General features: G+C 53.2%; 7 protein-coding genes across 7 annotated transcripts; 4 read left to right on the forward strand and 3 right to left on the reverse strand.

Moving 5' to 3' along the window:
- Positions 1–2693: 2693 nt before the first annotated feature.
- On the reverse strand, positions 2694–4379 carry J4E90_005289 (uncharacterized protein; the record flags this gene model as incomplete). The annotated part of the gene is made up of 3 exons (XM_051434843.1): positions 2694–3228; positions 3301–4156; positions 4217–4379. 3 exons carry the CDS (start codon positions 4377–4379, stop codon positions 2694–2696), a joined length of 1554 nt encoding a protein of 517 aa, XP_051290867.1.
- Positions 4380–4923: 544 nt separating this feature from the next.
- Positions 4924–6015, forward strand: J4E90_005290 (putative secondary metabolism biosynthetic enzyme; the record flags this gene model as incomplete). The annotated part of the gene is made up of 1 exon (XM_051434844.1): positions 4924–6015. One exon carries the CDS (start codon positions 4924–4926, stop codon positions 6013–6015), a length of 1092 nt encoding a protein of 363 aa, XP_051290868.1.
- Positions 6016–6635: 620 nt separating this feature from the next.
- On the forward strand, positions 6636–7798 carry J4E90_005291 (uncharacterized protein; the record flags this gene model as incomplete). The annotated part of the gene is made up of 2 exons (XM_051434845.1): positions 6636–7407; positions 7482–7798. 2 exons carry the CDS (start codon positions 6636–6638, stop codon positions 7796–7798), a joined length of 1089 nt encoding a protein of 362 aa, XP_051290869.1.
- Positions 7799–8000: 202 nt separating this feature from the next.
- Positions 8001–9394, forward strand: J4E90_005292 (uncharacterized protein; the record flags this gene model as incomplete). The annotated part of the gene is made up of 2 exons (XM_051434846.1): positions 8001–8054; positions 8552–9394. The coding sequence occupies 2 exons, from the start codon at positions 8001–8003 to the stop codon at positions 9392–9394; spliced, it is 897 nt and encodes a 298-aa protein (XP_051290870.1).
- Positions 9395–10813: 1419 nt separating this feature from the next.
- J4E90_005293 (putative secondary metabolism biosynthetic enzyme) lies at positions 10814–11722 on the reverse strand (the record flags this gene model as incomplete). Its single annotated transcript, XM_051434847.1, has 1 exon — positions 10814–11722. One exon carries the CDS (start codon positions 11720–11722, stop codon positions 10814–10816), a length of 909 nt encoding a protein of 302 aa, XP_051290871.1.
- A 622-nt stretch (positions 11723–12344) lies between these two features.
- J4E90_005294 (Type I Iterative PKS) lies at positions 12345–20227 on the forward strand (the record flags this gene model as incomplete). Its single annotated transcript, XM_051434848.1, has 3 exons — positions 12345–12498; positions 12558–16670; positions 16728–20227. The coding sequence occupies 3 exons, from the start codon at positions 12345–12347 to the stop codon at positions 20225–20227; spliced, it is 7767 nt and encodes a 2588-aa protein (XP_051290872.1).
- Positions 20228–20648: 421 nt separating this feature from the next.
- J4E90_005295 (uncharacterized protein) lies at positions 20649–22239 on the reverse strand (the record flags this gene model as incomplete). The annotated part of the gene is made up of 3 exons (XM_051434849.1): positions 20649–21141; positions 21195–22120; positions 22165–22239. The coding sequence occupies 3 exons, from the start codon at positions 22237–22239 to the stop codon at positions 20649–20651; spliced, it is 1494 nt and encodes a 497-aa protein (XP_051290873.1).
- Between the last annotated feature and the right edge of the window lie 2809 nt (positions 22240–25048).

The raw sequence follows: 25048 nt of genomic DNA on the forward strand, positions 1-25048 counted from the left end.
TTCTGAGTGAGGGCTGTTGCAGCTTCGAGCTGAGAGCTACATTTCTTATGCTGCAATGTGTGAGTTGTGTACGCTGTGAGATGCTCAGAGTACTGACCCATGATCTTTTTCGAGTTTGAATCCGCTTGCATGGAGCTTTTGATTGAAATATTGCGTTGACGCACAATCTAGATCTCCAAATCTGGCAAGTAGATCGGCATTGTCTGCCATCATCGACATGATAGAAGCCAAAGAAGCTGAACATGAGTAAGAGGCTATGAATACGATAGGTGTCATGCTTACCAGGGTCGTCAACTAGTGCTCTTTTATTCTGCCCCGCATGCCCAATACAAATTAGAGCTATCGCTGCCATTGAGATTACGGCAAGAAACCCCTCAACCATGTACGTGAAGATGGGTTCAAGCACCACTGCTTCCATTTGCGTCCGGAACGACCCTGGCGATTTCGTACTAGTTGGTGTAGAAACATTGGGGTTGAGGATGTCAGCCATTGCACGAGCGAAGAAAAGTTGATACACAATCTCATATGCGCTTGCTAACTTTTCCGAGTCCAGTAGCTCTGGCAAACGATCTTTTGATACGGACATAACGGTTGTCATCATAGGCGAAGCTGTAGATGGTGTCAGGTCTGTATTGTACAAGTTTTCGAGGTACCGAGGCAAGGTGCTCATAGGCAAATTGTCTTGTCTTGTCTGAAGCAGGCGAGTACCAGAGGCGAGTGTTTCCTCGAAGACGGTAGCGTTAAATACCTCTGCGGAAATCTTGCGCCTTGTACTGGAAAGACTAATGTTTTGCGGTTTTCCAGTTGTCGCATCCACGCTTGCCTCAACATCCTGCTCATAGTAAACTGGCTTACAAAATATGTCCGTAATGTTGCTGGGCGGATCCTGCTTTCTTTCTTTGTTTTGGGTGAATGCCGCAAAGAAGGTCCCGTTTCCCCGAAATCGACACCACCGCTGGTCTTGAAGAGATTCGATTCCGACCGAAGATGCTGCATGAACTGGAGAGAAATAGCCCATATACGATGCAGAGAACTTCTTGAATCGAATCGACTGCTGCCGGCCTATGATGTCTCCAACTACGGCGCCGTTTTGTTGTGGCGAAGACACGTAACAGCCAACAGAATTATTGAATCCGGCTTCGCTTGAAAAAGACCATGTTATGTTGCGTAGAACGTTAGTCCCTGGTCCAGCCTGCACAAGCCCCTCTTCTGACGAGGTTTCGTTTCTTACTCCTGCTTTTTGCGCCTTTCCGCATTCAAGATTCATACTGTACATGATAGTACGTGCTGTCCAGGAGTCTCCAGTACTGGGTATGAGACCTTGAGTAGTGAAAGGTCGTAGGGTATAATTGCGAGCGGTAAAGGCTGGCATTGTTTCGTTCAACTCCAAGATGCCATATACGGATTGCGCATAGCTCAAGGTCACAGCCTGCTCTTGCATTGAAGAGTGTATGAAATCATCCGATGTGTCGAAATTTTGCACGAAATCCCTGGTGATCGGCCGTGTCGAGAATATACCTGCTTGTAATGGTACAACGCCGAATGTAGTAGGAACGGTTGCCAATGAGGCCCAGAACACAAGCCAATGCCTATACAGACTTCGTCAGCACTTTTGAGCTCTTTATGAAGTATGGTGTAGGACTCACCTCCTTTTAGCTGCTATTATAGGTACAATCGGGATGTAGTCAAAAGGATAGTGCAATAGAATGGAATTTGCCGCTGACGCTCCACATGGCTGTGCCATGTGCCGATAGGGCTCATAACGCTTAGCATCGTGGTCGATCCAAATGATGAGGATGCTGAAAGTTACAGCAATGATCGTTGGCAGATAGAGGTACCAGAATGAGCGACGTAGGGGAAGTGAGTTCACCGTTGTGGCAAAAATCACCCCACCTTGAGTCTGGCTTCTCTGGAGACAGTATTGAAGAACAGCAATAAAGGTCCAGCAGAGTAGTGCAGTTATGGCGAGGGTCCACCATCATAGCGCGGGAGGGTACCAGCTTTGACGGGATTGCGGGCCATCCTTTCGTTTTGGGACTAGCGTCGAAGGGCGGAATCTGAACGCTTCGAATCGTACCATTTCTTTCTACTGCAACAGCGTGCGTTAGAGAACTTCACCTTTTTCCTCCGCCTGGATATCGTTGAGATGACTTTGGAGTGCTAGTAGTGGTGCTGTCGAAGTGTACCTTTTGGCCCCCATACGCGGGTGGAATTGATTGATGGTGATAGTTCGCCGAGGCGGTAGCATGTTGTCTTATCTGAAAGTCGTCAGCGCATAAGAGACGGAGTCGCCTTGCGCACCAACTGGTGATACCAAGGCGATGTGCGGACTGGTAACATCCTATGGGGAGCAGCCGTAAGCAAGCGCTGTGGGGCGGAGTCAGCTCGGTCATTGGTCATTGGAACATGGCCCTGTCCTCCACCTCTGTTATTAGAGCGGGCTGTGACTTCAATTCGCCCAACAGAGATCATCTGCTTTGCGCATGGTCGTATGTACAGCACAAGGTGTTTTGGCGTAACAAAATGTCAGCGGCGGTAGATCTGGGGTCCAGCAAAGTGCGCCTTCTATATACAGGAGCTAGATAAGCACCTCATCTGACGTGCAGTCGTTCAGCGAGGGCAACGCTGTGCAAGCCGAATGTTGGCTACCAGTGGTGAGTGTCGGCATACCACTGGCCTCCGATGCATCACCACTATCCGACAACGCCCTTCTTTCTCGGCACAAATCTACATATCACGGGTTCTGCACACTTAAGGTTAAGCTCAACCTTGATCTTCATCTCCTCTGATCCATTCTTCCCACCACCAAGACCACACCACTCTATCCCCTCGAACTCCTGCAGCGACCGAACGAGCACATACTGAATCTGAAACCTGCCGAACACTCTCCCAGGACACTGTCTCGGGCCAATGCTAAAGGGCAAGTAAGTTCCATATTTAGGTGACCAGGACTCCCAGCGCGATGGGTCCCAGATGTGTGCCGTGGGGCCGTATAAAGTGGGGTTGCGTTGTAGGCCTGCGACTGAGTATACGATGATCTGGCCTTTCGCAACGGAAATAGGTTCTTTGCCTTCTAGACCGCCGCCGACGGGTAGGATGGCGTCAGTGCGGGCTTCGCGGATATTGAGACCGAGGGGGTGGTACATGCGCATCGATTCTTTGACGGTGTTGGCGAGGAGGTCGAGTTTGCGGAGTTGGGAGGTCGTGGGAAGGGTGTCCAGACCGATGCTGTGGAAACGAGGTCGGTTAGTGGTATGTCCCTGTCTTTCATGCTGCCGTGGAAACAGATGATGCACTTACTGCTCTTCCACCTCTCTCTGTAGTTTCTTCCACAACACTGGGTCGCGGGCGAGGTGGTATATCGTCCAAGTCGTCAAAATAGCACCAGGGTCTTTGGATGCCATCAGGACGGCAATGAGCTGACCGCGGATGAAATAACGATCGTTTGGATGCGTAGAGACAAGATCTTCGACTAAGTTGAACTCCTTTTCTGTTTTCACGTCGGTTTGGTTGTTGACTGGGAGGGCTAGTGTCTTTTCGATCAGATCGTCGATGTAGTGTGTTAGATCGCGGTATGCTCTTGGTGCAAAGAGCCAGTCGGGAAAGAGGTTTGCGAGACGTCCGAAAAGGAGACGATTCGTATTGAACGTAAGGAGTTCTTCCATGGCTTTGCGAAAGGGCTGCTCGTCTGCGGAGAGGGAGTTTGTGGATTCGCCGAGAAAGACTTGGGAGACTAGGTCGAGTTGGAACCTGTCGACCATGTCGTACACATCCACCCTTTCTGGTGAGTTCTCGATCAATCTCAAAAGCTTCTGCATGTGGACTTCAGCGGTAGGAATATCATCCGGGCGCACTCTCGACACGTGCGGCTCCAATTGCTCCCTACTCGTCCTCCACAAAGGCCCGTCCGTGGTAAACACTGAGTCCCCCAAGATACTGCTAAACACATCATGTGGCGTCTGGCCTTTCGCGAAGTCCGTAAACTGATCTGCCTGGATGGCCTTGATGTTCTCGGCTCGGTCGGTAATGAAAATGTCGCTGCCTAGTAGGTTCATTTCGACTGTGCGGCCCGGTATAGAGAGGACTTCGTCGCAGATGTATTCGACGAAGGTGTTGGAGTGAAGGCGCGTTATTAGGTTCCATGCCATGTCTAGTCCTGTGGTTCATGAGGTGGTCAGTCTCACCGTCATATCCAAGTGACGCGAAAACTGCTAACCAAAGGGTAGTTTGTACGGGAGGCGAGGAGCATGCGGAATTGAGGATCTCGTCTTGTTTCCATCTTTCAGTTTTGAGGCTAGAATAATAAGGAAGACAATCGTCACTGCGCCGTACAACAGCAACTTTGAGATATCGTCCTCTATAGTAGTTAGAACGCCCATCTTCGTGGTTGGTTACTGGCCAGATGAAAGTCTTGATGAATATAGGATGCAACGTCTTCCTCTAGGTGTGCAAGGACCGGCACACGATGTATGTGCTCATCTAGTTCGACTCCAGCGCTAGACTCGCTAGGAACTTGGAGGGAACCAACGGATTGGACCACGATCAACAAGGTACTGAGGCTCCAAGTGGGTTATGGATTAGTCAAAATCGTTCACCATGGCTAGATCAGAGATGAAGCCGCTTGGGTGGGCTCCAGGTGCGTCGATTCGGGGTGACGTCGGATCGGCATGACTTCGGATAGGCTGATCTGGGGGTACTGCGGATGGAGCTAACGGAACGACTTCGGATAGGGCTATACATAAACGTTGCGGTAAGCTTTCTGCCGTGCAACGGCAAGCTCCATGAAGCCAGTGAATCGTGTCCTAGCCACAGTACTTTTGTACTAGCCTCCGGCTCAGGTTGTAACACTCTAGCTCCGAATGGTCGAGGATGTCAGTATTCTGGTAACCATCTCTATCTCCCGGAACAACTGCTGAGCCATCCATGGCTGCACTGGGCGACTCCCCCCTCAGAGGGCTAGCTCTCATTGCCAAATGCGCCTTCGAGCCCATCGTTACCGGCCCTCTTTTTGGCTTATTGCTATACGCCCCAGAGAAGACATGGAGTTGCGCCTTGGAAGCAACATCTCTTTCGCATATCGTCGATGAATACAACTTGCTCCGCGTACTGGGGTTTCTAGCTGCTATCGGTATAGTCAGGAAGACCAATGCAGCTCTGAACGCGTGGGCAACAAATAACTGGCAAATATATGCCGGTCGTGGCTGGAACTGGCCTACTGAGATCGCAGTGGTCACTGGAGGATGCAGTGGAATTGGCAAAGCCATCGCAGAATCTCTCACTTCTCATGGAATTCGCGTGGCAGTGCTGGACGTGCAGGATGCGCCCAAGATATCCGCATCGAACAACTTGTCGACATACTTCCGGTGCGACATCTCCAGCCCTGAATCGATAGCAAAAACAGCCGAGAAGATTCGCAAAGACCTTGGCAGTCCCTCAATTCTCGTCAACAACGCCGGCATCACGGGTTCTCACACCATTTTGAAAACGCCGAGCGAGTTCCTCAGTCGTATCTTCGACACGAACATTCTTTCCCACTGGCGGCTAGTTCAACAGTTTGTGCCGGACATGGTCGCAAAGAACAAAGGCCATATCGTAACAGTCGCGAGCGTCAACTCGTTCCTGACGAACTCGGCTAACGCGGACTATGTGGCAACCAAGACCGCGGCTTTGGCGTTCCATGAGGGTCTTACGAGCGAGCTTAAAATCTGGTACAAAGCTTCGGGTGTCAAGACTACGATTGCGCATCCGAGTTGGGTCCGCACGCCCCTGATTGAGGAGATGATCTTGAGAAGTGGCCAAGACCCAAAGATTCTCGAGAAGATGTTGATGCCAGAGGAAGTTGCTGAGGTCATAGTGATGCAGATCATTAGCAGGCGTGGTGCTCAGTTGTTCATTCCTAGTATCGCGGCGCCTATCTCATGGTTGAAAGGGTTGCCGAACTGGGTACAGGAGCTTGTGAGAGACGCGTTTGGGAAAACGAGTGCTGTCACCAGTAGTTCGATGATCGCGTACTAGATGTCAACACTCGATTAAAACGTGTATTGAAGCATGGACGCCAGGTTGACGTTCCAGTATTTCCAGTTTCTTTCTTATGCCAAATTTGTCGTGAAGGCGGTACCAGTCGGACGGAATACTACCAAGTGACATTGGTTGCGTCTCAACCCTCTAGACCGCTACAATTCTTCCCAGGTACATACAACTGCATGCAGGAGTTCTGATACGTGTCGAGAACACGTGGGAGACTTGTTGCGGTGAATCGAGCTAGAACGGGTACTGCCGGTACGAAGAAGGGCCTTTTCGGCTGCTTGGGGCATGGGCCCATGTCTAGTCGAGAGCTCGGTAGAATTCCTATGGCTAATCTCGTGGGCTTCTGATTCGTGTTTCATTTTGGTACGATACCAGGAAACCTAGCTGGGCTACTGTAATGTCGAGTGCGGTCACTCGCATGACGGGAATGAGGCGTTACCAGTACAGGCATTCCACACAAACCTAATTCGCAGGACCAGGACTCTTGCTTATCGTGCACGATCTCTTGGCTCTGTAGCTTTATTCGACGTCTTCGCACAATCGTGGATTCTGGTGACCAACCATCGCGTTCCGTTCAGTGTTGCCTCTCATTCATCCAGTACCCAAACATGGCTGCCGAATTCTCTCTGGCCGAGACGCCAATCGGCAAATACTTCACATCCATGGCGGAGATGGGCGTATTGCGCGTCTTCGTTGAGCACGGCATCTTCGACGCCATTCCAGAAGAGGGAATCTCTCTCAAAGACCTTACGGAAAAACTGAGCATAGAGTACAAACTTCTGGAGCGCTTCACGGCCTTCTTTCTCGCTATTGGCATGCTGACTAGCCCGGAACCTGGCCGTGTGGCGCATACACCGGCGTCAAAAGCATTCACTGACCCCCGCGTCGCGCAATTCTATTCGTACCTCTTCGACTTCTTTATGGGGCCAACGACGCGGTGGACAGACTACTTCGAGGCGAACGGGCTCGCTGAGCCGGCTAGATCGAATCGTTCGCCGGGAGGGTTTGCGCTGGGCATGCCCGATAAGACAGCGTATGAAATCATGGCGGCGATCCCGGGGTTGGCCACAAGGATGAATGGGGCGATGGCCATTGACGGTGATATTCCTGTTACGGGAATGTATGATTTTGGCTGGGTAGCTGCATTTGCCGCAGGAAATGTCGGTTCGGAGAGGGAGCTGATCGTTGATGTTGCGGGAGGGAAAGGTCAGGCGTTGAAGGCTATCTTGGAGGAGACGCCTGCCATTCCTGCCGCCAGGTGTGTCCTGCAGGATCAGCCGCATGTCATCGCTGAGGCGGAGGAAGAGCACAAAGATTCTGCTGTTTTGGGTCCGGTGAAGAAGATTGGGCACAGCATCTTTAGAGAACAGCCCACCAAAGGTACGGAAATCGAGTTCTATCCTCTCAGGATACACGATACTTGCGCCATGAAACAAGCTGACGGACCACTCTAGGTGCTCTCGTGTATTACATACGTCGCGTCCTGAACGACTGGTCCGATCACGAAGCTCTTCAGATTCTAAAGAACGTGCGCGCGGCTTGCGCGGACGACTCGCGCGTGTTGATTGCTGAGTATCTGCGCCCTGAACAGCCTAGTGTATACACTAGCACGGTCGACATGTTCATCTTAAACATCGGCGGGAAGGTGCGCAGTGAAAAGGCGTTTGCCGAGCTTGCTGCGAAGGCGGGGCTGATGATCGCGTCGGTGGTGAGGCATGGAAAGACGGAGTCGGCGGTGGTTGAGATGGTACCCCAGCCACCGCCGATCTAGCTGGAGGGTGTCGCGTCCGTGCGCACAGAGACCGAAATCCCAAAGCGTACTAGTGCAAACTGCAGACATGCTCGGGCCGTTCCCTACGCCTCTGTCACTCTAGCCGTAGAATGCAACTAGAAATCTACCGAGCGTGTATCATCGTACTCAAACTGCTAGTTGCTGTTGTCGGAACGTTCCTCGGCCTTAGCCTCACACCGCCATGGTTGATCTGGATTCTGTGACCAACTCGTCCGTCGGCCGCGTCGGCTCCTCTGTGGGTACCTTAGGTGCTGGCTGACGTGCAACAACGGCGACCGGATATCTGTAGTCGGCAATGAGTCGAAGGGCCCACGGAGCGTGGGTGGGAGCATTGCACTACTCCGCCGCAGATGCATGATCCTGGCTGGAGACCACGACTTAGCCGCTATGGGAAGGATTGAGACGGCATGCAATGTAAGGGCCGGTGCAATCGTCTTCTATAGTTGACTTCGCAACTGCACGTGTTGAGCTGTCAACCTCGGCAATCATCTTCTCCAGTGCATGGGATGCTGACACAACCCGTATTTTGTATTCGTATACACTGCCAAAGAGCGTTGATATCAAGCTTTCTTCATTGCGCGCACAATGGGCTCCGCAAGGACATGGCCTATTGATGCCCTCACGGAGCATCAGGAGCTCCTCTCAATCTGGGTATTGTTAGAAGTAGCCCTATGCGCCGTATTAACCCCGGACAAATGACACGTAAGATACCTCAACTGACGTACGCTACAGGTCTTTGGGCATACCGTATGGTCCGTCATATACAATCTCTACTTTAACCCACTTAGGAAAGTGCCCGGACCTTTCCTGTGGTCTGTATCGCCACTCCCACTCCTGTTGATGTCATGGTCGAGCACGCCACACAAACAGATCCTGGCATTGCACAGGAGGTACGGCGACGTTGTCCGCACAAGCCCAGACTCAGTGTCATGCCTCCACGCAACAGCATGGAAAGAAGTGTACGGGCATCGTAAGCCCAGTCAGCCAGAGAACCTCAAGCACCCAGGCTTCGTAGCCGAAGTCGCCTCAGGTATCATCGGGGCCGACACAGAATCTCACACATATCAACGTCGTCTGCTAGCGCCCGCGTTCTCCGGGCAAGGCATACAGCGCCAGGAGCGTATCATCCGCCACCATGTCGACCAACTCTTCAGCTGTTTTGGAGAGCACTGCGCCGAAGGTCGATCCCTGGATCTGGCCAAGTGGTTCAACTTCTTCTCATTTGATGTCATTGGCGATCTCAGCTTCGGCGAGTCTTTTGCGAATATGGAGCGGAGGGACTTTCATCCATGGGTTGCGACAATATTGGAGTTCTTCGTTGCGCAACATGACATGGCACACTTCCGGCGGGCGTATCCGTTGTTGGAGGCGATGATAAGCCCGTTTGTTAGAATGTTTGCCAAGAAGATCATTGCGAAGCATAATCTGTTCATGCGTACTCAAGTTGCGAAGCGTTTAGCTTTGGAGCCCAGCCGGCCGGACTTCATTGAAGAGATGAAATCCGACAATACTCAGGGAAAATGCGTGAGTGCATCCACAATGCTGTCTTGGTCCCAATTCCGCTCACGGATCTAACGGCTGGGCGATAGGGCCTTTCCCTTGAGGCAATCTGCCATAACGCGAGCATCTTCGTCGTAGCCGGGTCCGAAACAACTGCAGTTGCGTATGACGAAGCTTTCCTCTTTTGTCCAACTTATTTGGAAGTATCAATGTACTAACCATCTCTTGAGTCAGACTTGCTGGGGCAACTTATCTCCTCTGCACCCACCCTGAGACGCTCGCTAAGCTGAGGAAAGAGATCGACGCATCTTTCGATAGCGAAGAACAGATCACACTCCTCAGTGCGCAGCGTCTCAGATACCTCTCGGCTGTCATAGACGAGACCTTGCGTATTCATCCGGCTGCCGTAGGCTCAGTGCCACGACTGATTCAGCGCAATGGCGAGGTCGTCGGGGGGCACTTTCTGCCCGGAGGGGTAAGTATCCAAAGCATTCCCGCAAATCCTTCTGTGAAATTCTGAGCACGTCGCTGATTGCAATGGGGAAAACCTAGACCTGCGTGGACATTTGGCACTGGGCAATGTATCATAACCCAGCCAACTTCACGGAACCAGAAGTTTTCGCCCCAGAGCGCTGGCTCGGAGATCCTCGCTTCGAAGCGGATAAGAGAGCGGCATTCCAGCCCTTCTCGACAGGAAAACGCAGCTGTATCGGTCAGAAGTACGCCACGTCCTGTCCCCGGTATCAATACGAAAGATTTCGCTGACTGAGAATTCGCGACTAGCTTGGCACATTCCGAGATAAAGCAGATATTGGCCCGGCTGCTGTGGAAGTACGATATTGAGCTTGTGGACCGCGAGTGGCTTGAACAACCATGGCACGATCAACGCGTGCGCGCATCTTACGTGCAACCGCCTTTGAACGTGAGGCTTATCCTCAGACGAGAGAAATGAGATCCGGAGTAAAGATGTAGTGTGGGAACAGCTGAGGTTGCATTGATGATGAAGCTCAGGTGTTCTCTGCCCATGGGCAGGCGGGAGGCAGGAACCTCGGAGGCTGGAGCCGAGGCTCCGTGGGCTTGGCATTGATCTCGTCCCGCCATCTGTCACGTCGCGTCGCGTCGCGAACAACAACATTTCCCTTCTTCAATTCTTCGAACGCAGCTACCATTTATTTTACGGGCTAGATTGTAGCTACATAAGGTATCTTCGACCAGCACAACTTCACCAATAAGAAGACTTGATGCGGAAAGAGCTACCTGCGTTTTGATGACGTCAATATCTTTGGCACTGCGATATGGCAGTTTAATTTGACCCCCCCAGCTAAAAGCCTTGCATTGCGCTGTGCGAAACGTTCATGGATTCCAAAATCTGCCTGGTCTCGCTCAGAACCTTCTTTTCCAGATCGTCACCACGTTTCGAATACATCAGAACGGGATAACTACGACAGTGTCAGCGAAAACCTCAGTCAGAGTGCATCGTTGCAGTTTCTCGACTTACGGACGTACTCCCCACTCACTCAAGAAGCCCCCATGGCTTTCTCGGCCTGCTACCACTACAGCATGAACATATGTACTGGCACCTTCTGCCAAACTTCTACCAAACAAAGCGAAGTACACTATCAACATATACCTCATGACAGCGTTTGCGTTCAATGTACGCCAGATCTCCGTTTCTCCTACCAGCCCAGGACAAACTGTGTTGACAATCACCTCATCGGAGTTCACAAGCGATGCCAGCCTCCTCACAAAAATCATCTGTAACAACTTCTCGCGCGCATACCATTTCGTAACATCATACTTCTCGTCGAACTGCGGCAAGATTGGTTTTCCTTGGTCGAAATCCGCAAAATATGCCGTCGTCGACGTTACAACTGTGAGTCTCGCCGGCTTTCCCACCAACCCGGTTCTGGCTCTCAATATCGGCAGGAGAAGCACCGCCAACATGATAGTCGAGAGATAGTTGACCTGGAAAGTCTGCTCTTTGCCTGTCTTGGGAGAGACAACATGGTCCTTGTTTTGCACACCGGCGTTCAAAATGACCATGTCCAGTCTACCCAGAGTCTGACATAGTCTGGCAAACGCCGCGACAGATTCGGGATCTTCCATATCTAGGATCCAGACTTCGACTTCAGCGCGTGTAAACTCCCTGCGGAGGGCTTCTGCTGCAACGTCGCCTTTGGCCTGGGATCGGACGGCCAGAATGAGCCTAGATAGATCTAGCTGTAGGAGCTGTCGCGCTGCCTCGAACCCCAGGCCGGTATTTGCGCCGGTGATAATGGCTGTTTGACCTTCAAGAGTGGTTCCCGCTGCGATTGGCGGAGAGTGCATGAACAGTTGGCGGTACATGAAGCCTATACCGCTTTGGAAGGTGAGGCGACTGTTGATTCGGTCCCACAAAGACATGTCGACTGCGTTGTGTTGAGATTCGGAGATACTGTTTGTGATCCATCATCAGAACACGTTACTTTCTGGAGGACTTTAGTGGCAGCGGTGAGCTCTCGAAGGTGAGGTGTTTGCATTTGTGGGTCAAAAGGGTCCCTGAATCGTGCTCGTATCATACGTAAAGCCACCGAGCTATGGCCTAACCACCGGAGTAATACCTAGCCACCGGATTACGCCCTAGCCACAGTTCATAGAGTCCGGCCGGTTCAACAGCCACCGAGGTGGGTACAATCGCATGCGGTACTGACCGGATTAGCGTCTCCACAAACGGTAATGTGCCTGACACCATTGTAGCTACTCTGGTCCTTTGAGACAAGGAAGGTACTCATGGGTCATGACCATGATGGAAGCGGTTTTCGGCGAGACGCCTGTTGTATTTAGCAAAGCTTGGTCACTGTCTTTTCAACGAATCGAGCTTCTACATGTCGAATTCCCAGACTTGAACTGTACTTGCGACCATCCCAGGTAATCTTCCACGAACTTTATCGTTAAGCCTAGAAACATCTGCGCTTGGCAAGAAGGTTACAGGACGTTGAAAAGCTTGTATTCGTTAAGCTTGAATACCATACCAACTACCGCAATCATGGCTACTATCGATAAGACAACACCCATAGCCATCATCGGCATGAACATGAAGTTCCCAGGCGACGCCGTATCCGCCTCCTCCTTTTGGGAACTGATAATGAGCGCTCGAAATGTATCCAAAGAGATCCCCGCCGACCGCTTCAACATAGATGGTATACAACCATTTCCTCTACGGAAGTAAAAATGAACATAAGCTAACTTGAACGAACAGCATTCTACCACCCCGACCCAAACCGCCTAGACAGCCTACGCATCCGCCATGCGCACTTCATGGAAGAAGATCCCCGCAGTTTCGACGCCCCCTTCTTCAATATGTCCTACGCTGAAGCTTCAGTCCTCGACCCGCAACAACGCGGCCTCCTCGAAGGCGCCTACCGCACATTCGAAAACGCAGGAATACCTATGGAAACACTCTCTCGCTCCCCCACATCTGTCTACTGCGCTTCATTCTCACGTGACGGCGAAACAATAACAGGTCGTGACTTTAGTGCGCAGTCCCGGTATCATGCCACAGCAAATGGGTCGTCCATGCTGAGTAATCGCATTAGTCATTTCTTCGATCTCGCAGGGCCGAGTTTGACGGTCGATACGGCGTGTTCATCAGGGTTGTACGCGCTGCATCTTGGTGCGCAAAGTATTCTTGCGGGAGAGAGCAAGATGTCGCTTGTCTGCGGCGCAAACACATTCATCACACCCGAGAGCCAGGCGCTTGCGCTCAGTAACGGCGGGTTTCTGAGCGTGGATGGAAAGAGCTATAGTTTCGATGCCAAGGCGAATGGCTACGCGAGGGGCGAGGGGTTCGGCTTCGTCTTGCTGAAGCCGCTGGATGCGGCACTGAGGGATGGCGATGTTGTCAGGGCGGTCATCAGGGCGACTGGTGCGAATCAAGACGGGAGGACACCGAGTATCACACAGCCGAGCCAGCAGGCCCAGCTAGATTTGTTGCAGGACACGTATCGTGTTGCAGGGCTGGATGTTGCTGATACCGACTACGTTGAAGCTCATGGGACTGGTACGCCAGTCGGTGATCCTATTGAGGCGGCTGCTGTAGGGCAAGCTTTCCGCGATGGTCGAAATGCGGACAGGCCGCTTTATATGGGGTCTGTGAAAGCGAACATCGGTCATTTGGAAGGCGCTTCGGGTATGGCTGGTGTCATCAAGGCCGTTCTTGCGTTGGAAAACGCGATGATCCCGCCAATCGCCATGTTCGAAAAGCCGAATCCTGCTATCGATGTGGCAGATTTGCAGCTCGCGTTCCCCAAAGAGGCAGTCCCATGGCCAGCAACGGAAACCCGCCGGGCATCCGTTTCCTCCTTCGGCTACGGCGGTAGCAATGCCCATGTCATCCTCGACGACGCGTACAACTACCTGCGCACCCACGACCTTCAAGGCTTGCACCAATCCGTTGGAGAGTCCATACATACCAACGGACAAACCAATGGCCACACAAACGGCAACGGTACCCTCCCATCCACAACCCCCTACGCTATCATCCCCTTCTCGGCCGCAGATAGTGACGGCACAATGCGCCAAGCAGAAGCCCTCCAGACGTTCCTCTCATTGAAAGAGGTCACGAACAGCGCAAACTTCCTCTCAGATCTAACACACACGCTCTCTTCCCACAGATCTCTTCTCCAATTCAGGTCTTTCGCCGTCATCTCATCCCTCACCGACGATCTCACCACTATCGTCTCGCCCAGCGTCTTCAGCAGTACTTCCTCGGCCCCTGACTTGTCCTTCGTGTTTACAGGGCAAGGCGCACAGTATGCCCGTATGGCGACCGGTCTCCTGCATTATCCCGTCTTTCGTCAGAGTCTTGAGGTCTGCGACGCGTATCTTGCTACTCTCGGTAGCACCTGGTCTGTGCTAGAGGAGCTCGAGAAGAACGAGGACACGAGTCAGGTGTCCAAGCCAGCGCTGTCACAACCTCTCTGTACAGCTATTCAGGTGGCGCTCGTCGATCTACTTCGCACATGGGGTATTATCCCCCGTGCGGTAGTTGGCCATTCGTCGGGTGAAATTGCAGCTGCATATTGTGCAGGTGGACTGGATCGCGAGAGTGCGTGGCGAGTGGCCTACTTCCGCGGTATTGTCGCCGATAAGCTGGCGTCTGACCCACCGAGAGAGCCAACGACAATGATGTCTGTAGGTTTGGGAAAAGAGGCTGTCCAGACATATCTGAAGGCCGAGCCAACGGTGACTGTCGCTTGCGAGAACAGTCCTGTCAACGTCACGTTGTCGGGTCCCACAGTGGCTATCTCGCGCTTATTCGACACGCTGGATGCTGATGAGGTCTTTGCACGGAAGCTACCTGTGAAGATTGGTTATCATTCCGAAGCGTTGCGGGATGGCGCGGAGGAGTATGAGCGTTTACTGGCTGGGATACGCGCACCGGTAAGGGAAGGCAAGGAGCCAAGTGCTGTCGCCTTCTTCTCATCCACCGAAGGCAGCTTCATCACACTAGAGGGTCTTGCGAGTCCGAGCTACTGGGTGAAGAACCTGCTCTCCCCAGTCCTGTTCACCGACGCAGTAACAGCGCTGGTAAGCGAAAAGAAGCAGGTCTCCAATTTCTTCGTCGAGATCGGTCCTCAATCCGCTCTTCGACGCCCCGTCAAAGATACTCTCAAGCACCTAGGCGAAGGCGAGGAAAAATGGTCGTACGCAGCTGTGCTCAACCCTCGTCAGCCTGACGTCCGCACCCTCCTCGAAACCATCGGCGCTCTTTGGAGCGCTGGCCTCCCCATCGACCTCAACTTGCCCAACCAAGCCACTCTCAAGCCTACAGCCAAGCCAAAGCGACTAACAGATCTTCCCGCCTACCCCTTCTCCCGGGCCAAGCTCTACTGGGACGAACCCCGTCTCAGCGCCCTCTACTCCCAGCGCCCCTTCCGGCGACACGCTCTTCTCGGTCTACGCGAAAACGACTTCAACCCTGCTCAACCCACCTGGCACCACAAGATACGCCTCGCGGAAGCTCCTTGGATCGTTGACCATGCGCTCGAAGGCTCTCCGCTCTACCCCGGCACGGGTATGCTCGTAATGGCCATCGAAGCTGCGCGTCAGCTGCTTCCGCCTAGCGCAGCCATCAGCGGGTATAGACTTGAAAACATTCGCTTCATGCGCTCTATACCCGTGAACGAGACGGAGAAGGGCACCGAGGCGAAGATCTACCTCCAACCGCGCCGGCACACTGCTAAAGACGCCGCGCAAGGCGTGTATGATTGGCGTGTCTTCACTCTCGGCGGAAATGAGTGGATTGAGTGTGCATTCGGCAGCATTCGCGTCGAGCTTGAGGAAAGTGAGCCTTCTCCAGAGACAACTGCACGCAAGACTAGATGGGCAAAAGCTGTGGGCGAAGAGCACGCGAGCGCAGCGAAGCAATGTACGCTGAGTGTGCAAAGTGCGCAGCTGTACGAAAATCTGAGTAAAAAATCTGGATTCGATTATGGACCGTATTTCCAGGGCTTGCGAGACATCAAGTACTCGCGCAATGGGTGTGCGACTGGCACTCTTGCACTGCGAGATTATGCGAAGAGTATGCCGTATGCCACCGAAGACCCGTGTGTGATTCACCCCACAACGTTTGACTCAGTTTTCCACGTGGGCTTTGTCTCGCTGAGTATGGGTGGTTGGGAGCCAATTCCAACGCTCATGTTCAGTAACCTCAAGGATCTGTGGGTGTCGCACAAGCTATTCGCACTCCCTGGCAATCCGCTGCTTCATGTGGCGACGAAGGAAGTGGCTCGCACATTCAGAGAATTTGAGTGGGATGCTAGCACGTTGCTTGCTGAGACAGGCGAGCCTGTCATGGTTGCCAAGGGTGAGCGTGGAACTGTCATTGCCGGTGCAGGTAGCAGCACGCGTGACGATGATGGTGCAAGTCGTTTCTCGTACGGCATTGATTTCAAGCCCGACCTCTCGCTGCTAAGCAAAGCTGAGACAGAGACATACTTGAAGGCGGTTTTCGCACGCGACCCGCAATTCTCACCTGATCCCAAAGACGCTGAGGCTGTCGACCGCGCGGACGCTATTGCACTGTATTTCATCGAGCAAGCGCTGGATAAGATCGAGAATGGCGAGCCGGTGACGTTTGACAACCACCTGACCAAGTACGTGGACTTCCTCCGCAAGGTCCGTGCAAATAGGGAGAAGTACACATTGGCGTCGCGGGGACTGGAGCACTTGAGCATCGAGGATGTCTTGCGTGAGGCGGACGACGAGCCGACACAGAAGCTTGTGAAGAAGGCTGGTGAACATCTCTATGGGATATTGACAGGAACGGACAATGCGTTGCAGATTATCTTTGAAGGCAATCTTGCTAATGGTAAGTTCAATAACACATACTGTGGAGATAGAAACAAAAAGACTGACATGGTGACAGATTTCTACCACTGCGACTTCTACTCGCGCCACTACCGTAAGGCTGGCGCGTATATGAACATCCTTGCACACGCGAATCCTCAGCTCAGGATCTGCGAGGTTGGCTCAGGAACTGGCAGTGCCACCTCCAAAGTGCTACCGTTTCTGGTAGATGATGAAGGTCTTCAGGCTGATCAGTTGGTGCGCTTCAGTGAGTACGCCTACACCGACATCTCAGTCGGCTTCTTTGAGAAGGCTCGCGAGAAGTTCGCATTCGCAGAGAAGCATATGCGCTTCGCCAAACTGGATTTAGAGATCGACCCCTCTCTCCAGGGCTTCGAGCTCGGCAGCTACGACGTGATCATGGCCTGCAACGTGATTCACACCACATCGGATCTCATGAAGTGTCTCCGCGATCTCTACGCTCTCTTGCGCCCTGGCGGAAAACTCATCATGATGGAGACCACAGTCGACAACATCCGCGACGGCATCATCTTCGGCTTGCTTCCAGGGTGGTGGATGCGCGAGGGCCACTGGTGGGAAGGCGAAGATGTTGACGCCGTACCCGGAGAAGACGAGGCGTTGGGACCAATTTTGACCGAAGAAGGATGGGATGCTGCGCTGAAGACCGCGGGCTTCTCAGGTGTCGACATGGTGTTTAGGGACAACGAGTACAAACCTCGGCACCGTGTCTCAACGCTCGTCGCAACGAGGCCAGAGGAGGCTGAGGTTCAAGCTGCGCTTGAAAGGTGGGTCATCATCGCGGATGCTGCGCAGGCTACTTCTGCCGATACGCTAATGGCGAGGCTCACTACATTGCCGTGGATTGGCAAGACCGAGACACACACTCTCGAAGGTCTCATTGCCGCTGGATTGGATTTGAGCAGCACCAAAGTCATCAGCTTGCTCGAGCTCGACACTTCCATTCTCGGCACCATCGCAGAACCCGAGTTCGAAGCCCTCAAAAAGATCAGCTTGGACGCCAAGACAGTCCTCTGGCTGACACGCGGCGGCAGTCCTGGTGCTGGGAACCCCGCCGCTGAGATGGCAGTCGGTTTCTCGAGAAGTATTTGCTCTGAGCGGGGGGATCAGGCCTTCGTCACTTTGAGTTTGGAGACCAATGACCCAGCTGAGGGAGCGAGCCATGTGGTCCGTCTCCTGGAGCACTTCCACAAGATAGGAGACAAGAGCGCAGACGCCGATTCCGAGTTTGCAGTGCATAACAGCCTCATCCACATTCCGCGAATCGTCCCACAGAAGAGCGTTAATCAAACCCTTGCCGCGCGCGCCAAACTTCCCGACAAAATCAGCTTCACACTTGGCCAAGCATCCCCGAAACCGCGCATCAACTTGACCATCCAGCAGCCTGGTTTGCTCGACACCCTATACTACACCGAGACCATCCCTTCCAGCACAGAGCTGCACCCCGGTGAAGTTGAAATCGAAGTAGCAGCCGCTTCCCTCAACTTCCGCGATGTAATGATATCCCTGGGTCAAGTGCCAGGTGATGGTCTCGGCCTCGAAGGCTCTGGCAACGTCATCCGCGCTGGACCAGACTGCACGTTGCAGCCTGGGGACCGCGTCATGTACTTCATCTTCTCGACGGGTGGCTGCTGTGGAACCTATGTACGCTGCGACGAGGCATCGACGCGTAGGATCCCACGCGAAGACATCTCGTTCTTGGATGCGGCTGCCATTCCTGCTGTATGGGCTACGGTTGTGTATGCTTTCGACTATGTAGGCCGGCTGCGCAAGGGCGAGAGTGTATTGATCCACGCTGGAGCTGGTGCTGTGGGGCAGGCTGCTATACAGCTCGCGCAGCTGCGTGGGGCGGAGGTGTTCGTCACGGTTGGAAGCGAGTGGAAGCGCCAGCTGGTCAGGGAGCTTTACGGCCTCGCGGACGACCACATCTTCCACAGCAGAGAGGCGAGCTTCGTCGACGATGTGTTCCATGCCACGGCCAACCGCGGTGTTGACGTCGTCCTGAACTCTCTAGGAGGCGAACTTCTCCAACACTCATGGCACTGCACAGCGCCCTTCGGTCGCTTCATCGACATTGGCAAAGCCGATATCCTCGCCAACAACACGCTTGAGATGGGCCACTTCCTGCGCAATGTCACATTCGCGGCCGTGGACGTCGCGGGTATGTACGCCGAGAACAAGCCCCTGATGCAACTCGTGCTCGACGACGTCTTTAGTCTGTTCGCGGCGAACCCTGGGCTCCACAATCCCAAGCCGCTGCATGCGTTTGCGCCGAGTAAGATTGAGGAAGCGATGCGCGCGTTGCAGGGCGGTAAGATTGCAGGGAAGGCCGTCATCGATTTCGAAAAGTCGGGAGATGTGGTCGTGTATCAGCCCGCGCAGAAGCCGGCGTACGCATTTGAGGAGCAGGCTACATATGTCATTAGCGGTGGTTTGGGCGGTTTGGGGCGCGAGATCATGCGCTGGATGGCGTCCCGCGGCGCACGGCATTTCCTCGTCACCTCGTCGCGAGGCGTAGCTGGGCGCGCCGATGTGATCGCCTTCATCAAGGAGATGGAAGCCCAAGGCGTCGTAGTACACGCCCCGGCGTCGGATATCTCCAACCGCGCGGTCCTCAAGAGCACCCTCGAGGAGGCTAGCAAAACGCTGCCGCCGATCAAGGGCTGCATCCAGGCAGCGATGGTGTTGTCGGACAACATGCTCTCCAACATGACCGTCTCGCAATTCCACCGCGCCCTGGCGCCCAAGTATCAAGGCTCGTGGAACCTTCACGAACTCCTGCCCAAGGATCTGGACTTTATGGTCTTTCTCTCCTCCATGAGCGGCATCATCGGCAACCCCGCGCAAGCCAACTATGCAGCCGGCAATACTTTCGAAGACGCGCTCGCGCGGCACCGTGCCGCCAGTGGGCTGAAAGGCGTTTCGTTCGATCTCGGCTTGGTCTTAGAGGCTGGGTGGGCGAGCGACAACTTTGAGGACGTGACGAAGAGTCTGCGCGCTGGGCTGGGTGGGCTGACGCAGAAGCAGCTAATGGCGATATTGGATGTCTTGTGTGATCCCGGTTACGATTGCGCCGGCGGCGCAGCGCAGGTGGTGAACATCCATGATAAGCCTTCGAAGCTGTATCGGATGTTCCAAGACGGCGTTTTGCACTGGGTGGGTAAGCCGCTGTTCAAGAATCTCCTTCGTCTGGGTCAGGTCGAGTTGGTCAACGGCACCGGGGCTGGCGGCGAAGGCGAGGCGGCAACCGTCGACTATCTCGCTCTCATCAAGGCGGCCGCTGGTGCGAAGGAGGCTGCGCAGATTGTAACGTCGGCGTTACTTGGAAAGCTGAGTAAATCGCTGTCGATACCGGCGGAGAATCTCGACGTAGGCAAGCCAGCCTATGTGCTTGGTGTTGACTCGCTCATTGCGGTTGAGCTGCGGTACTGGTTCCTCAAGCAATTCGGCGTTGAGGTTCCTGTGTTCGTCATCTTGAAGAAACAGCCGGCCGTTGAGTTGTGCCAGCATGTAGCGGATCAGGTCATTGCAGCTAAATGAGGTTTGTAAGTCGCGACGCGACGCGACGCAACGAGGTTGGCGTCGCTAGCTGCGCGGGGCAGCCGCTCACGACTCCGACGCAGCGAGGCCCACCACCTTCGATAGAACATCAACATATTTGTGAAGACAACACAAGTTCATTTTGGAATAAAACAGATTGCACATGATTCCAAGGAAGCCATCATACTGATCCGTTTGCCGAGCTTTCAGTTCCACGCGAAGCCGATTCGATCGACCAGTGAAGTTACGTGCTGATCCATAGCGGGCGTCCATGGCAAACCTCGCGCCGACGACAGCAAGGTCTCCGGGCCCTCCACGACGTGCAACGCAAGAAGACACATTGCTATGATCGACGCTTTCTGCCACCTTCCTAATCGGGTAATTTGTTTGAGGTTTGTAGGCTGTTGTAGGTTTGTTAATCCTACACCTGAGAAATCTTGAACCCGCCCGGCAATTGACTCTGGTAGACGCCTGTCGGGTCGTACTTCTTCGCGACCTTCTTCATGAATGCCACCTTGTCAGCGCCATAAGCCGAAAGTGGATCCTGGTCCTTATCGGCATAGTTGAGGTACAGGTACTCCACCGCTGTGCCTTTCTCTGTGGCAAACTTCTGAATGCCGGCGGTCAGCATCTTGCCCTGAGTAATGAACAGGTCATCATCCTTCGCCTCGGACCAAAGTAGGTATGACTGATACATAATGAAATTTTCAGTGTAGCGTTCCAACCCAAGCACGTTGCCGCCTCTGGCTGTACTGTTCGCCGTGTAGCTTGTGGCAAAGACCTGGTGCAAGCACGAGATGCGCCATTGTCCAGAGGCCTTGGCTCGAAGCTCCGTCAGCATGATGTCGTATAGACGCGCTGTCTCCTGAAGAGTCTCATAATCAATCTTGTATGAGAGGGTACGGAATTGAACTCTAGTTGCTTGTATTAGCGACAATCGCACATTGAAGTCAGTGGGAAAACGTACCGTTTGGTTGTGTCACTACCAAACTCGGCAGCAATCGCGTTCATTGGCTGGATCTTGGTAGAATCGCTGAGGGTGTTGTTGACGGCGAGAAACTCGCTGTAGGCATCCGGGCGAGCCACGGGTTTGGTGTAATCGAACGCAGCTCGTACGACGTTCACGGGACTCGCTGTTGAGTATCCTTGGAAGAGGATCAGAGCAGCGTTTGGATCTCTGTTCGGGTCGAGACCAAAATTGACAAGCGACTTGAAATGCTGGCTGACGGTGGATGCAGGCCACGAGACGATACCTCCCCAGAGATCTTCGTTCTCAAATGTCTCCATGTCATAACGCGTTACGATGCCAAAGTTGCTATTACCCCCTTTGAGAGCAGTGAAGAGATCAGCATTAGACGTCTTGTTGGCATTTACAACGCGACCATCGGCAAGAACGACCTGAAAATTGATCACGTTGTCACAAGACAATCCAACGCGAGGTGCGTAGTGAGATATCCCACCACCTAGTAGGTAGCCACCAACGCCGACGGTACTGCCTCGGCCTCCGGCTACCATACGTCCTAATGGCTCAAGAGCTGCGTAGACAGAGCCCCATCTCGCCGCTGGTAAGATGCTTGCTACCTCGGAATCAGCATTGTAGGTGGTTCCATTCATGTTCAGCAGATCGATTGTGACGCCATCGTCGACGTTGTTGGCGCCAGGAATCGGAGTATGGCCACCAGATCGTACGGCAAATTTGCAAGTCTTCTGTATGCTGGCAGTCGTAAGAGCCTTGACAATTGTAGCCACTTCCTCGGCGTTTTTGGGCTGCACGATACAGTTGGGCGACAGTCTGCTCTTTCCATCGAAATAAGAGGCGATACTCGCGTCGTACGCATTTTGACCAGGGTAGGTTACGCGCTTGGCTACAGGACTCTGGGTCAGAGCTGTGCACTAAAGAAAGTCAGAACAGCATCACTGGGCAACATGAAGCTTACACAGTAGGATTCGTTTTGGGCGCGCGTTACGCTGAGCAGGGTCGCGGCGGCCAGGGCCAAGCTCAGACAAAACATGATGCAAGAACAGGCGGTGAATGGTCCTTAACGAGGACGAAACAGCTCAGAAATTTGTGACAATTCGGATCATCAGCCTTTTGATACTGATCTCATAGGTGGACCAGATGCCAGCCGAAGATGTGAAAGCTCATTGACCGAGTCTGCAAGGTCGCGGATGGCTGCAGCCGAAACTGATCTCTACGCTCTTTGAATCATTGCGGCAGATGCCTCCGTGCCGACGGCATTGACTCGACTACATCGAATCTGGAGTCTGCCGTGGGGTTTATGGCGAGTCTAGGTATCGTGTTCATGGAGAGAATAGGGCAGGAGCAGCACCCATCGGAGAAACTTACTAATGGAGCTCGCGCTAGTTCCAATCAAGTAACGCGCGGCCATCTCTTGGCGTCCACAGAAGCACGGCTGCGGGCGGCATCCCCATGGAAGAATAACACCGTTTCGGCTCTGCCGTCTATCAAGCGACACAACCCTCGATCCAATGAGATCGAGTACCGACACGGCTGAGTCGATGATTGACCCGCAACTCGTTCGCCTGCATCCTTCGCGCATGTTCCCCTTTCCTGGCCTGGTCCCGCAGGATTTCCCTAGCAGCGTGGCAGCAATGCCACGGCAGTTCGGCTGTGCGACACATCGGGACCTCTAATTCAAGTCACCGTATATCGCCTTGTAGTAATTGAAAGGCAATTCGATACGAGTAAAGTCTAGGTACTCGATGGAGATGGCCTTGAGACAGGCGCACCAAGATGTGATGGACGATACTGGGAGTCAACGCGTTGCCTGCAAGCTGAGTCGGAAGGATTGCGCTATCGATAAAGTTAGATCGAGATTCATCATTGCCATTACAGGGGACAGTATGGACGGGACGCATTGCATTATGCTTTCAGCCTCGCTCACAATAGCGGCACATGAAATGTCCGGATCAATCAACCTGCTTCGCTTAGGTGGATTACCATTTGGCTGGATCTACCAAATCAGCTTGTTTCGAATCCTGCGAGACAGTGAGACTCAAATCGAAGCAATGCCCCCGTCTTGCTGTTTAATGCACCCCAACTGAGGGCTGCCTCCACAGCAAGCAATCTCGCAGGAAGATGGCGGATCTCACCCAGCCAATTGTACCCGCACCAGACGACTATGTGGTAGATCTCGAGAACTCACAAAGACGAGGTGAACTCATTATCCTCTGGATTGGAATCGTGGGAACGGTTATTTCCACGTTTCTGTTGGCTGTTCGAGCGTACACCAAAGTTGTATTAGTTAAGAAACTGTCGTCTGACGACTGTAAGTCTTCCCCATCCACGCAGTGCATCCTTACTAACAGCTGCGCCAGATTGCCTGCTCCTTGCCTGGGTAGGTGGTCACGATTCTTCTGTCGATGAAAGCTCATGGCTGACATGAGCTGGTCGTCGATTGGCAGGTCCTTGCCATACCTGTACAGTCACTCATCATTTGTAAGTTCTGCCCGTTGCTTCTTCGTTCTATAGAACGAGATTAACAACAGCATCGCAGATAGGGCACCCGCAGGTTTGATCGGTGTACATGCCTGGGAACTTACCGGTCATCAACTGAACACTATCGCAAAAGTCGGTCTCCCGTCGGCAAGCTCGGCAGCATCGTTCGCTGACTTCCAGGACTCTAGATAACGCTGACGACCACTGTGCTGTACTCGCCAGCTCTCGCCTTCGCAAAGTTGTCCTTCCTCTGTCTCTATCTCAACTTGAGCCCCGCACGCAGCTTCCGCGCTGGAGTCAACTTCACCATATTCGTTGTCGTCGGATCCTCTGTCAGCATCGTCATCTCTTTACTCGCAGCATGCGAACCGTTTGCAAAGAACATCGACGTGACCGTCACAGAAGGGCAATGCTTGAACAAAGCGGCGTTGTACATCGCTACTGGGGTACTGAACATCATCACAGATATCATGGTCATCATCCTACCTATACCCATGGTTTTGCGACTGCACATGTCGAAGGAGCGGAAGATCATGGTGATAGGTATTTTCGGTGTTGGCTCGATGTAAGCTTCCAGCTCCAGGTACGCGAGTATGACTGACTCATATGCTAGTACATGCGTGACGAGTGCGGTGCGCGTCGCATTACTTCCTCCAATGTTGACTTCCAAAGACGCCTCTTGGGACACTGTTTACCCTAGTCTGTGGATGTAAGTGCGCGGCTTTCGCCGAGCATCAGCTCTTTGCATCCCTCGCTGACAAGCTCCGCTAGCCTCATCGAAGCTAGTCTTATCATCATCACCGGTTCCCTCCCAACCTTGCGGCTCTTCCTCAGGCACGTCGCCCCATCTTTTGTCGAAAGTTTTGAAGCAACTCGACCATCGGCAACGCGTCAAGACTTCGAATTCGAACTACAAGAACACGGAATGCTTGATCCCTATGAGGTTGAAGATGGTGCGTCTGAGAGGGAGATACTGGGAAAGCAATATGACGGGAGTGACAGGTTACCGCCGTCTCGGAGCTCGGAGCTAAGACGCTTTCACCAACAGCAACTACTTGGCTCGGAAAATAAGCTTCGATAAGGGTCTGGACGCATTTTGCTTAGATGCGAAGACTATGACATCGCTTTCACGAAGTAGATTCTGTGCCAGCATCTTTCACTCCACATGGTTTATTCCGAGCCATGCTTTTTAGTTTGTGCTCTTGGGCATTGCTTCAGCTGCCTTCTTGATATAAAATTGCGAGACTAGCTTCTGAGATGCATTATGTCGGGTCTTTCCAGCCTGGTTGCACAGCCACTCTGATCAAGGCGCTGGCGCACTAGTGCTATTGACAACCAAACTAGGCCACACTCCAAGCTAG

The sequence above is a fragment of the Alternaria incomplexa genome (genome assembly GCF_024043165.1).
Source record: "Alternaria incomplexa strain BMP 0042 chromosome Unknown scaffold_7, whole genome shotgun sequence".
NCBI lineage: Eukaryota > Fungi > Ascomycota > Dothideomycetes > Pleosporales > Pleosporaceae > Alternaria > Alternaria incomplexa.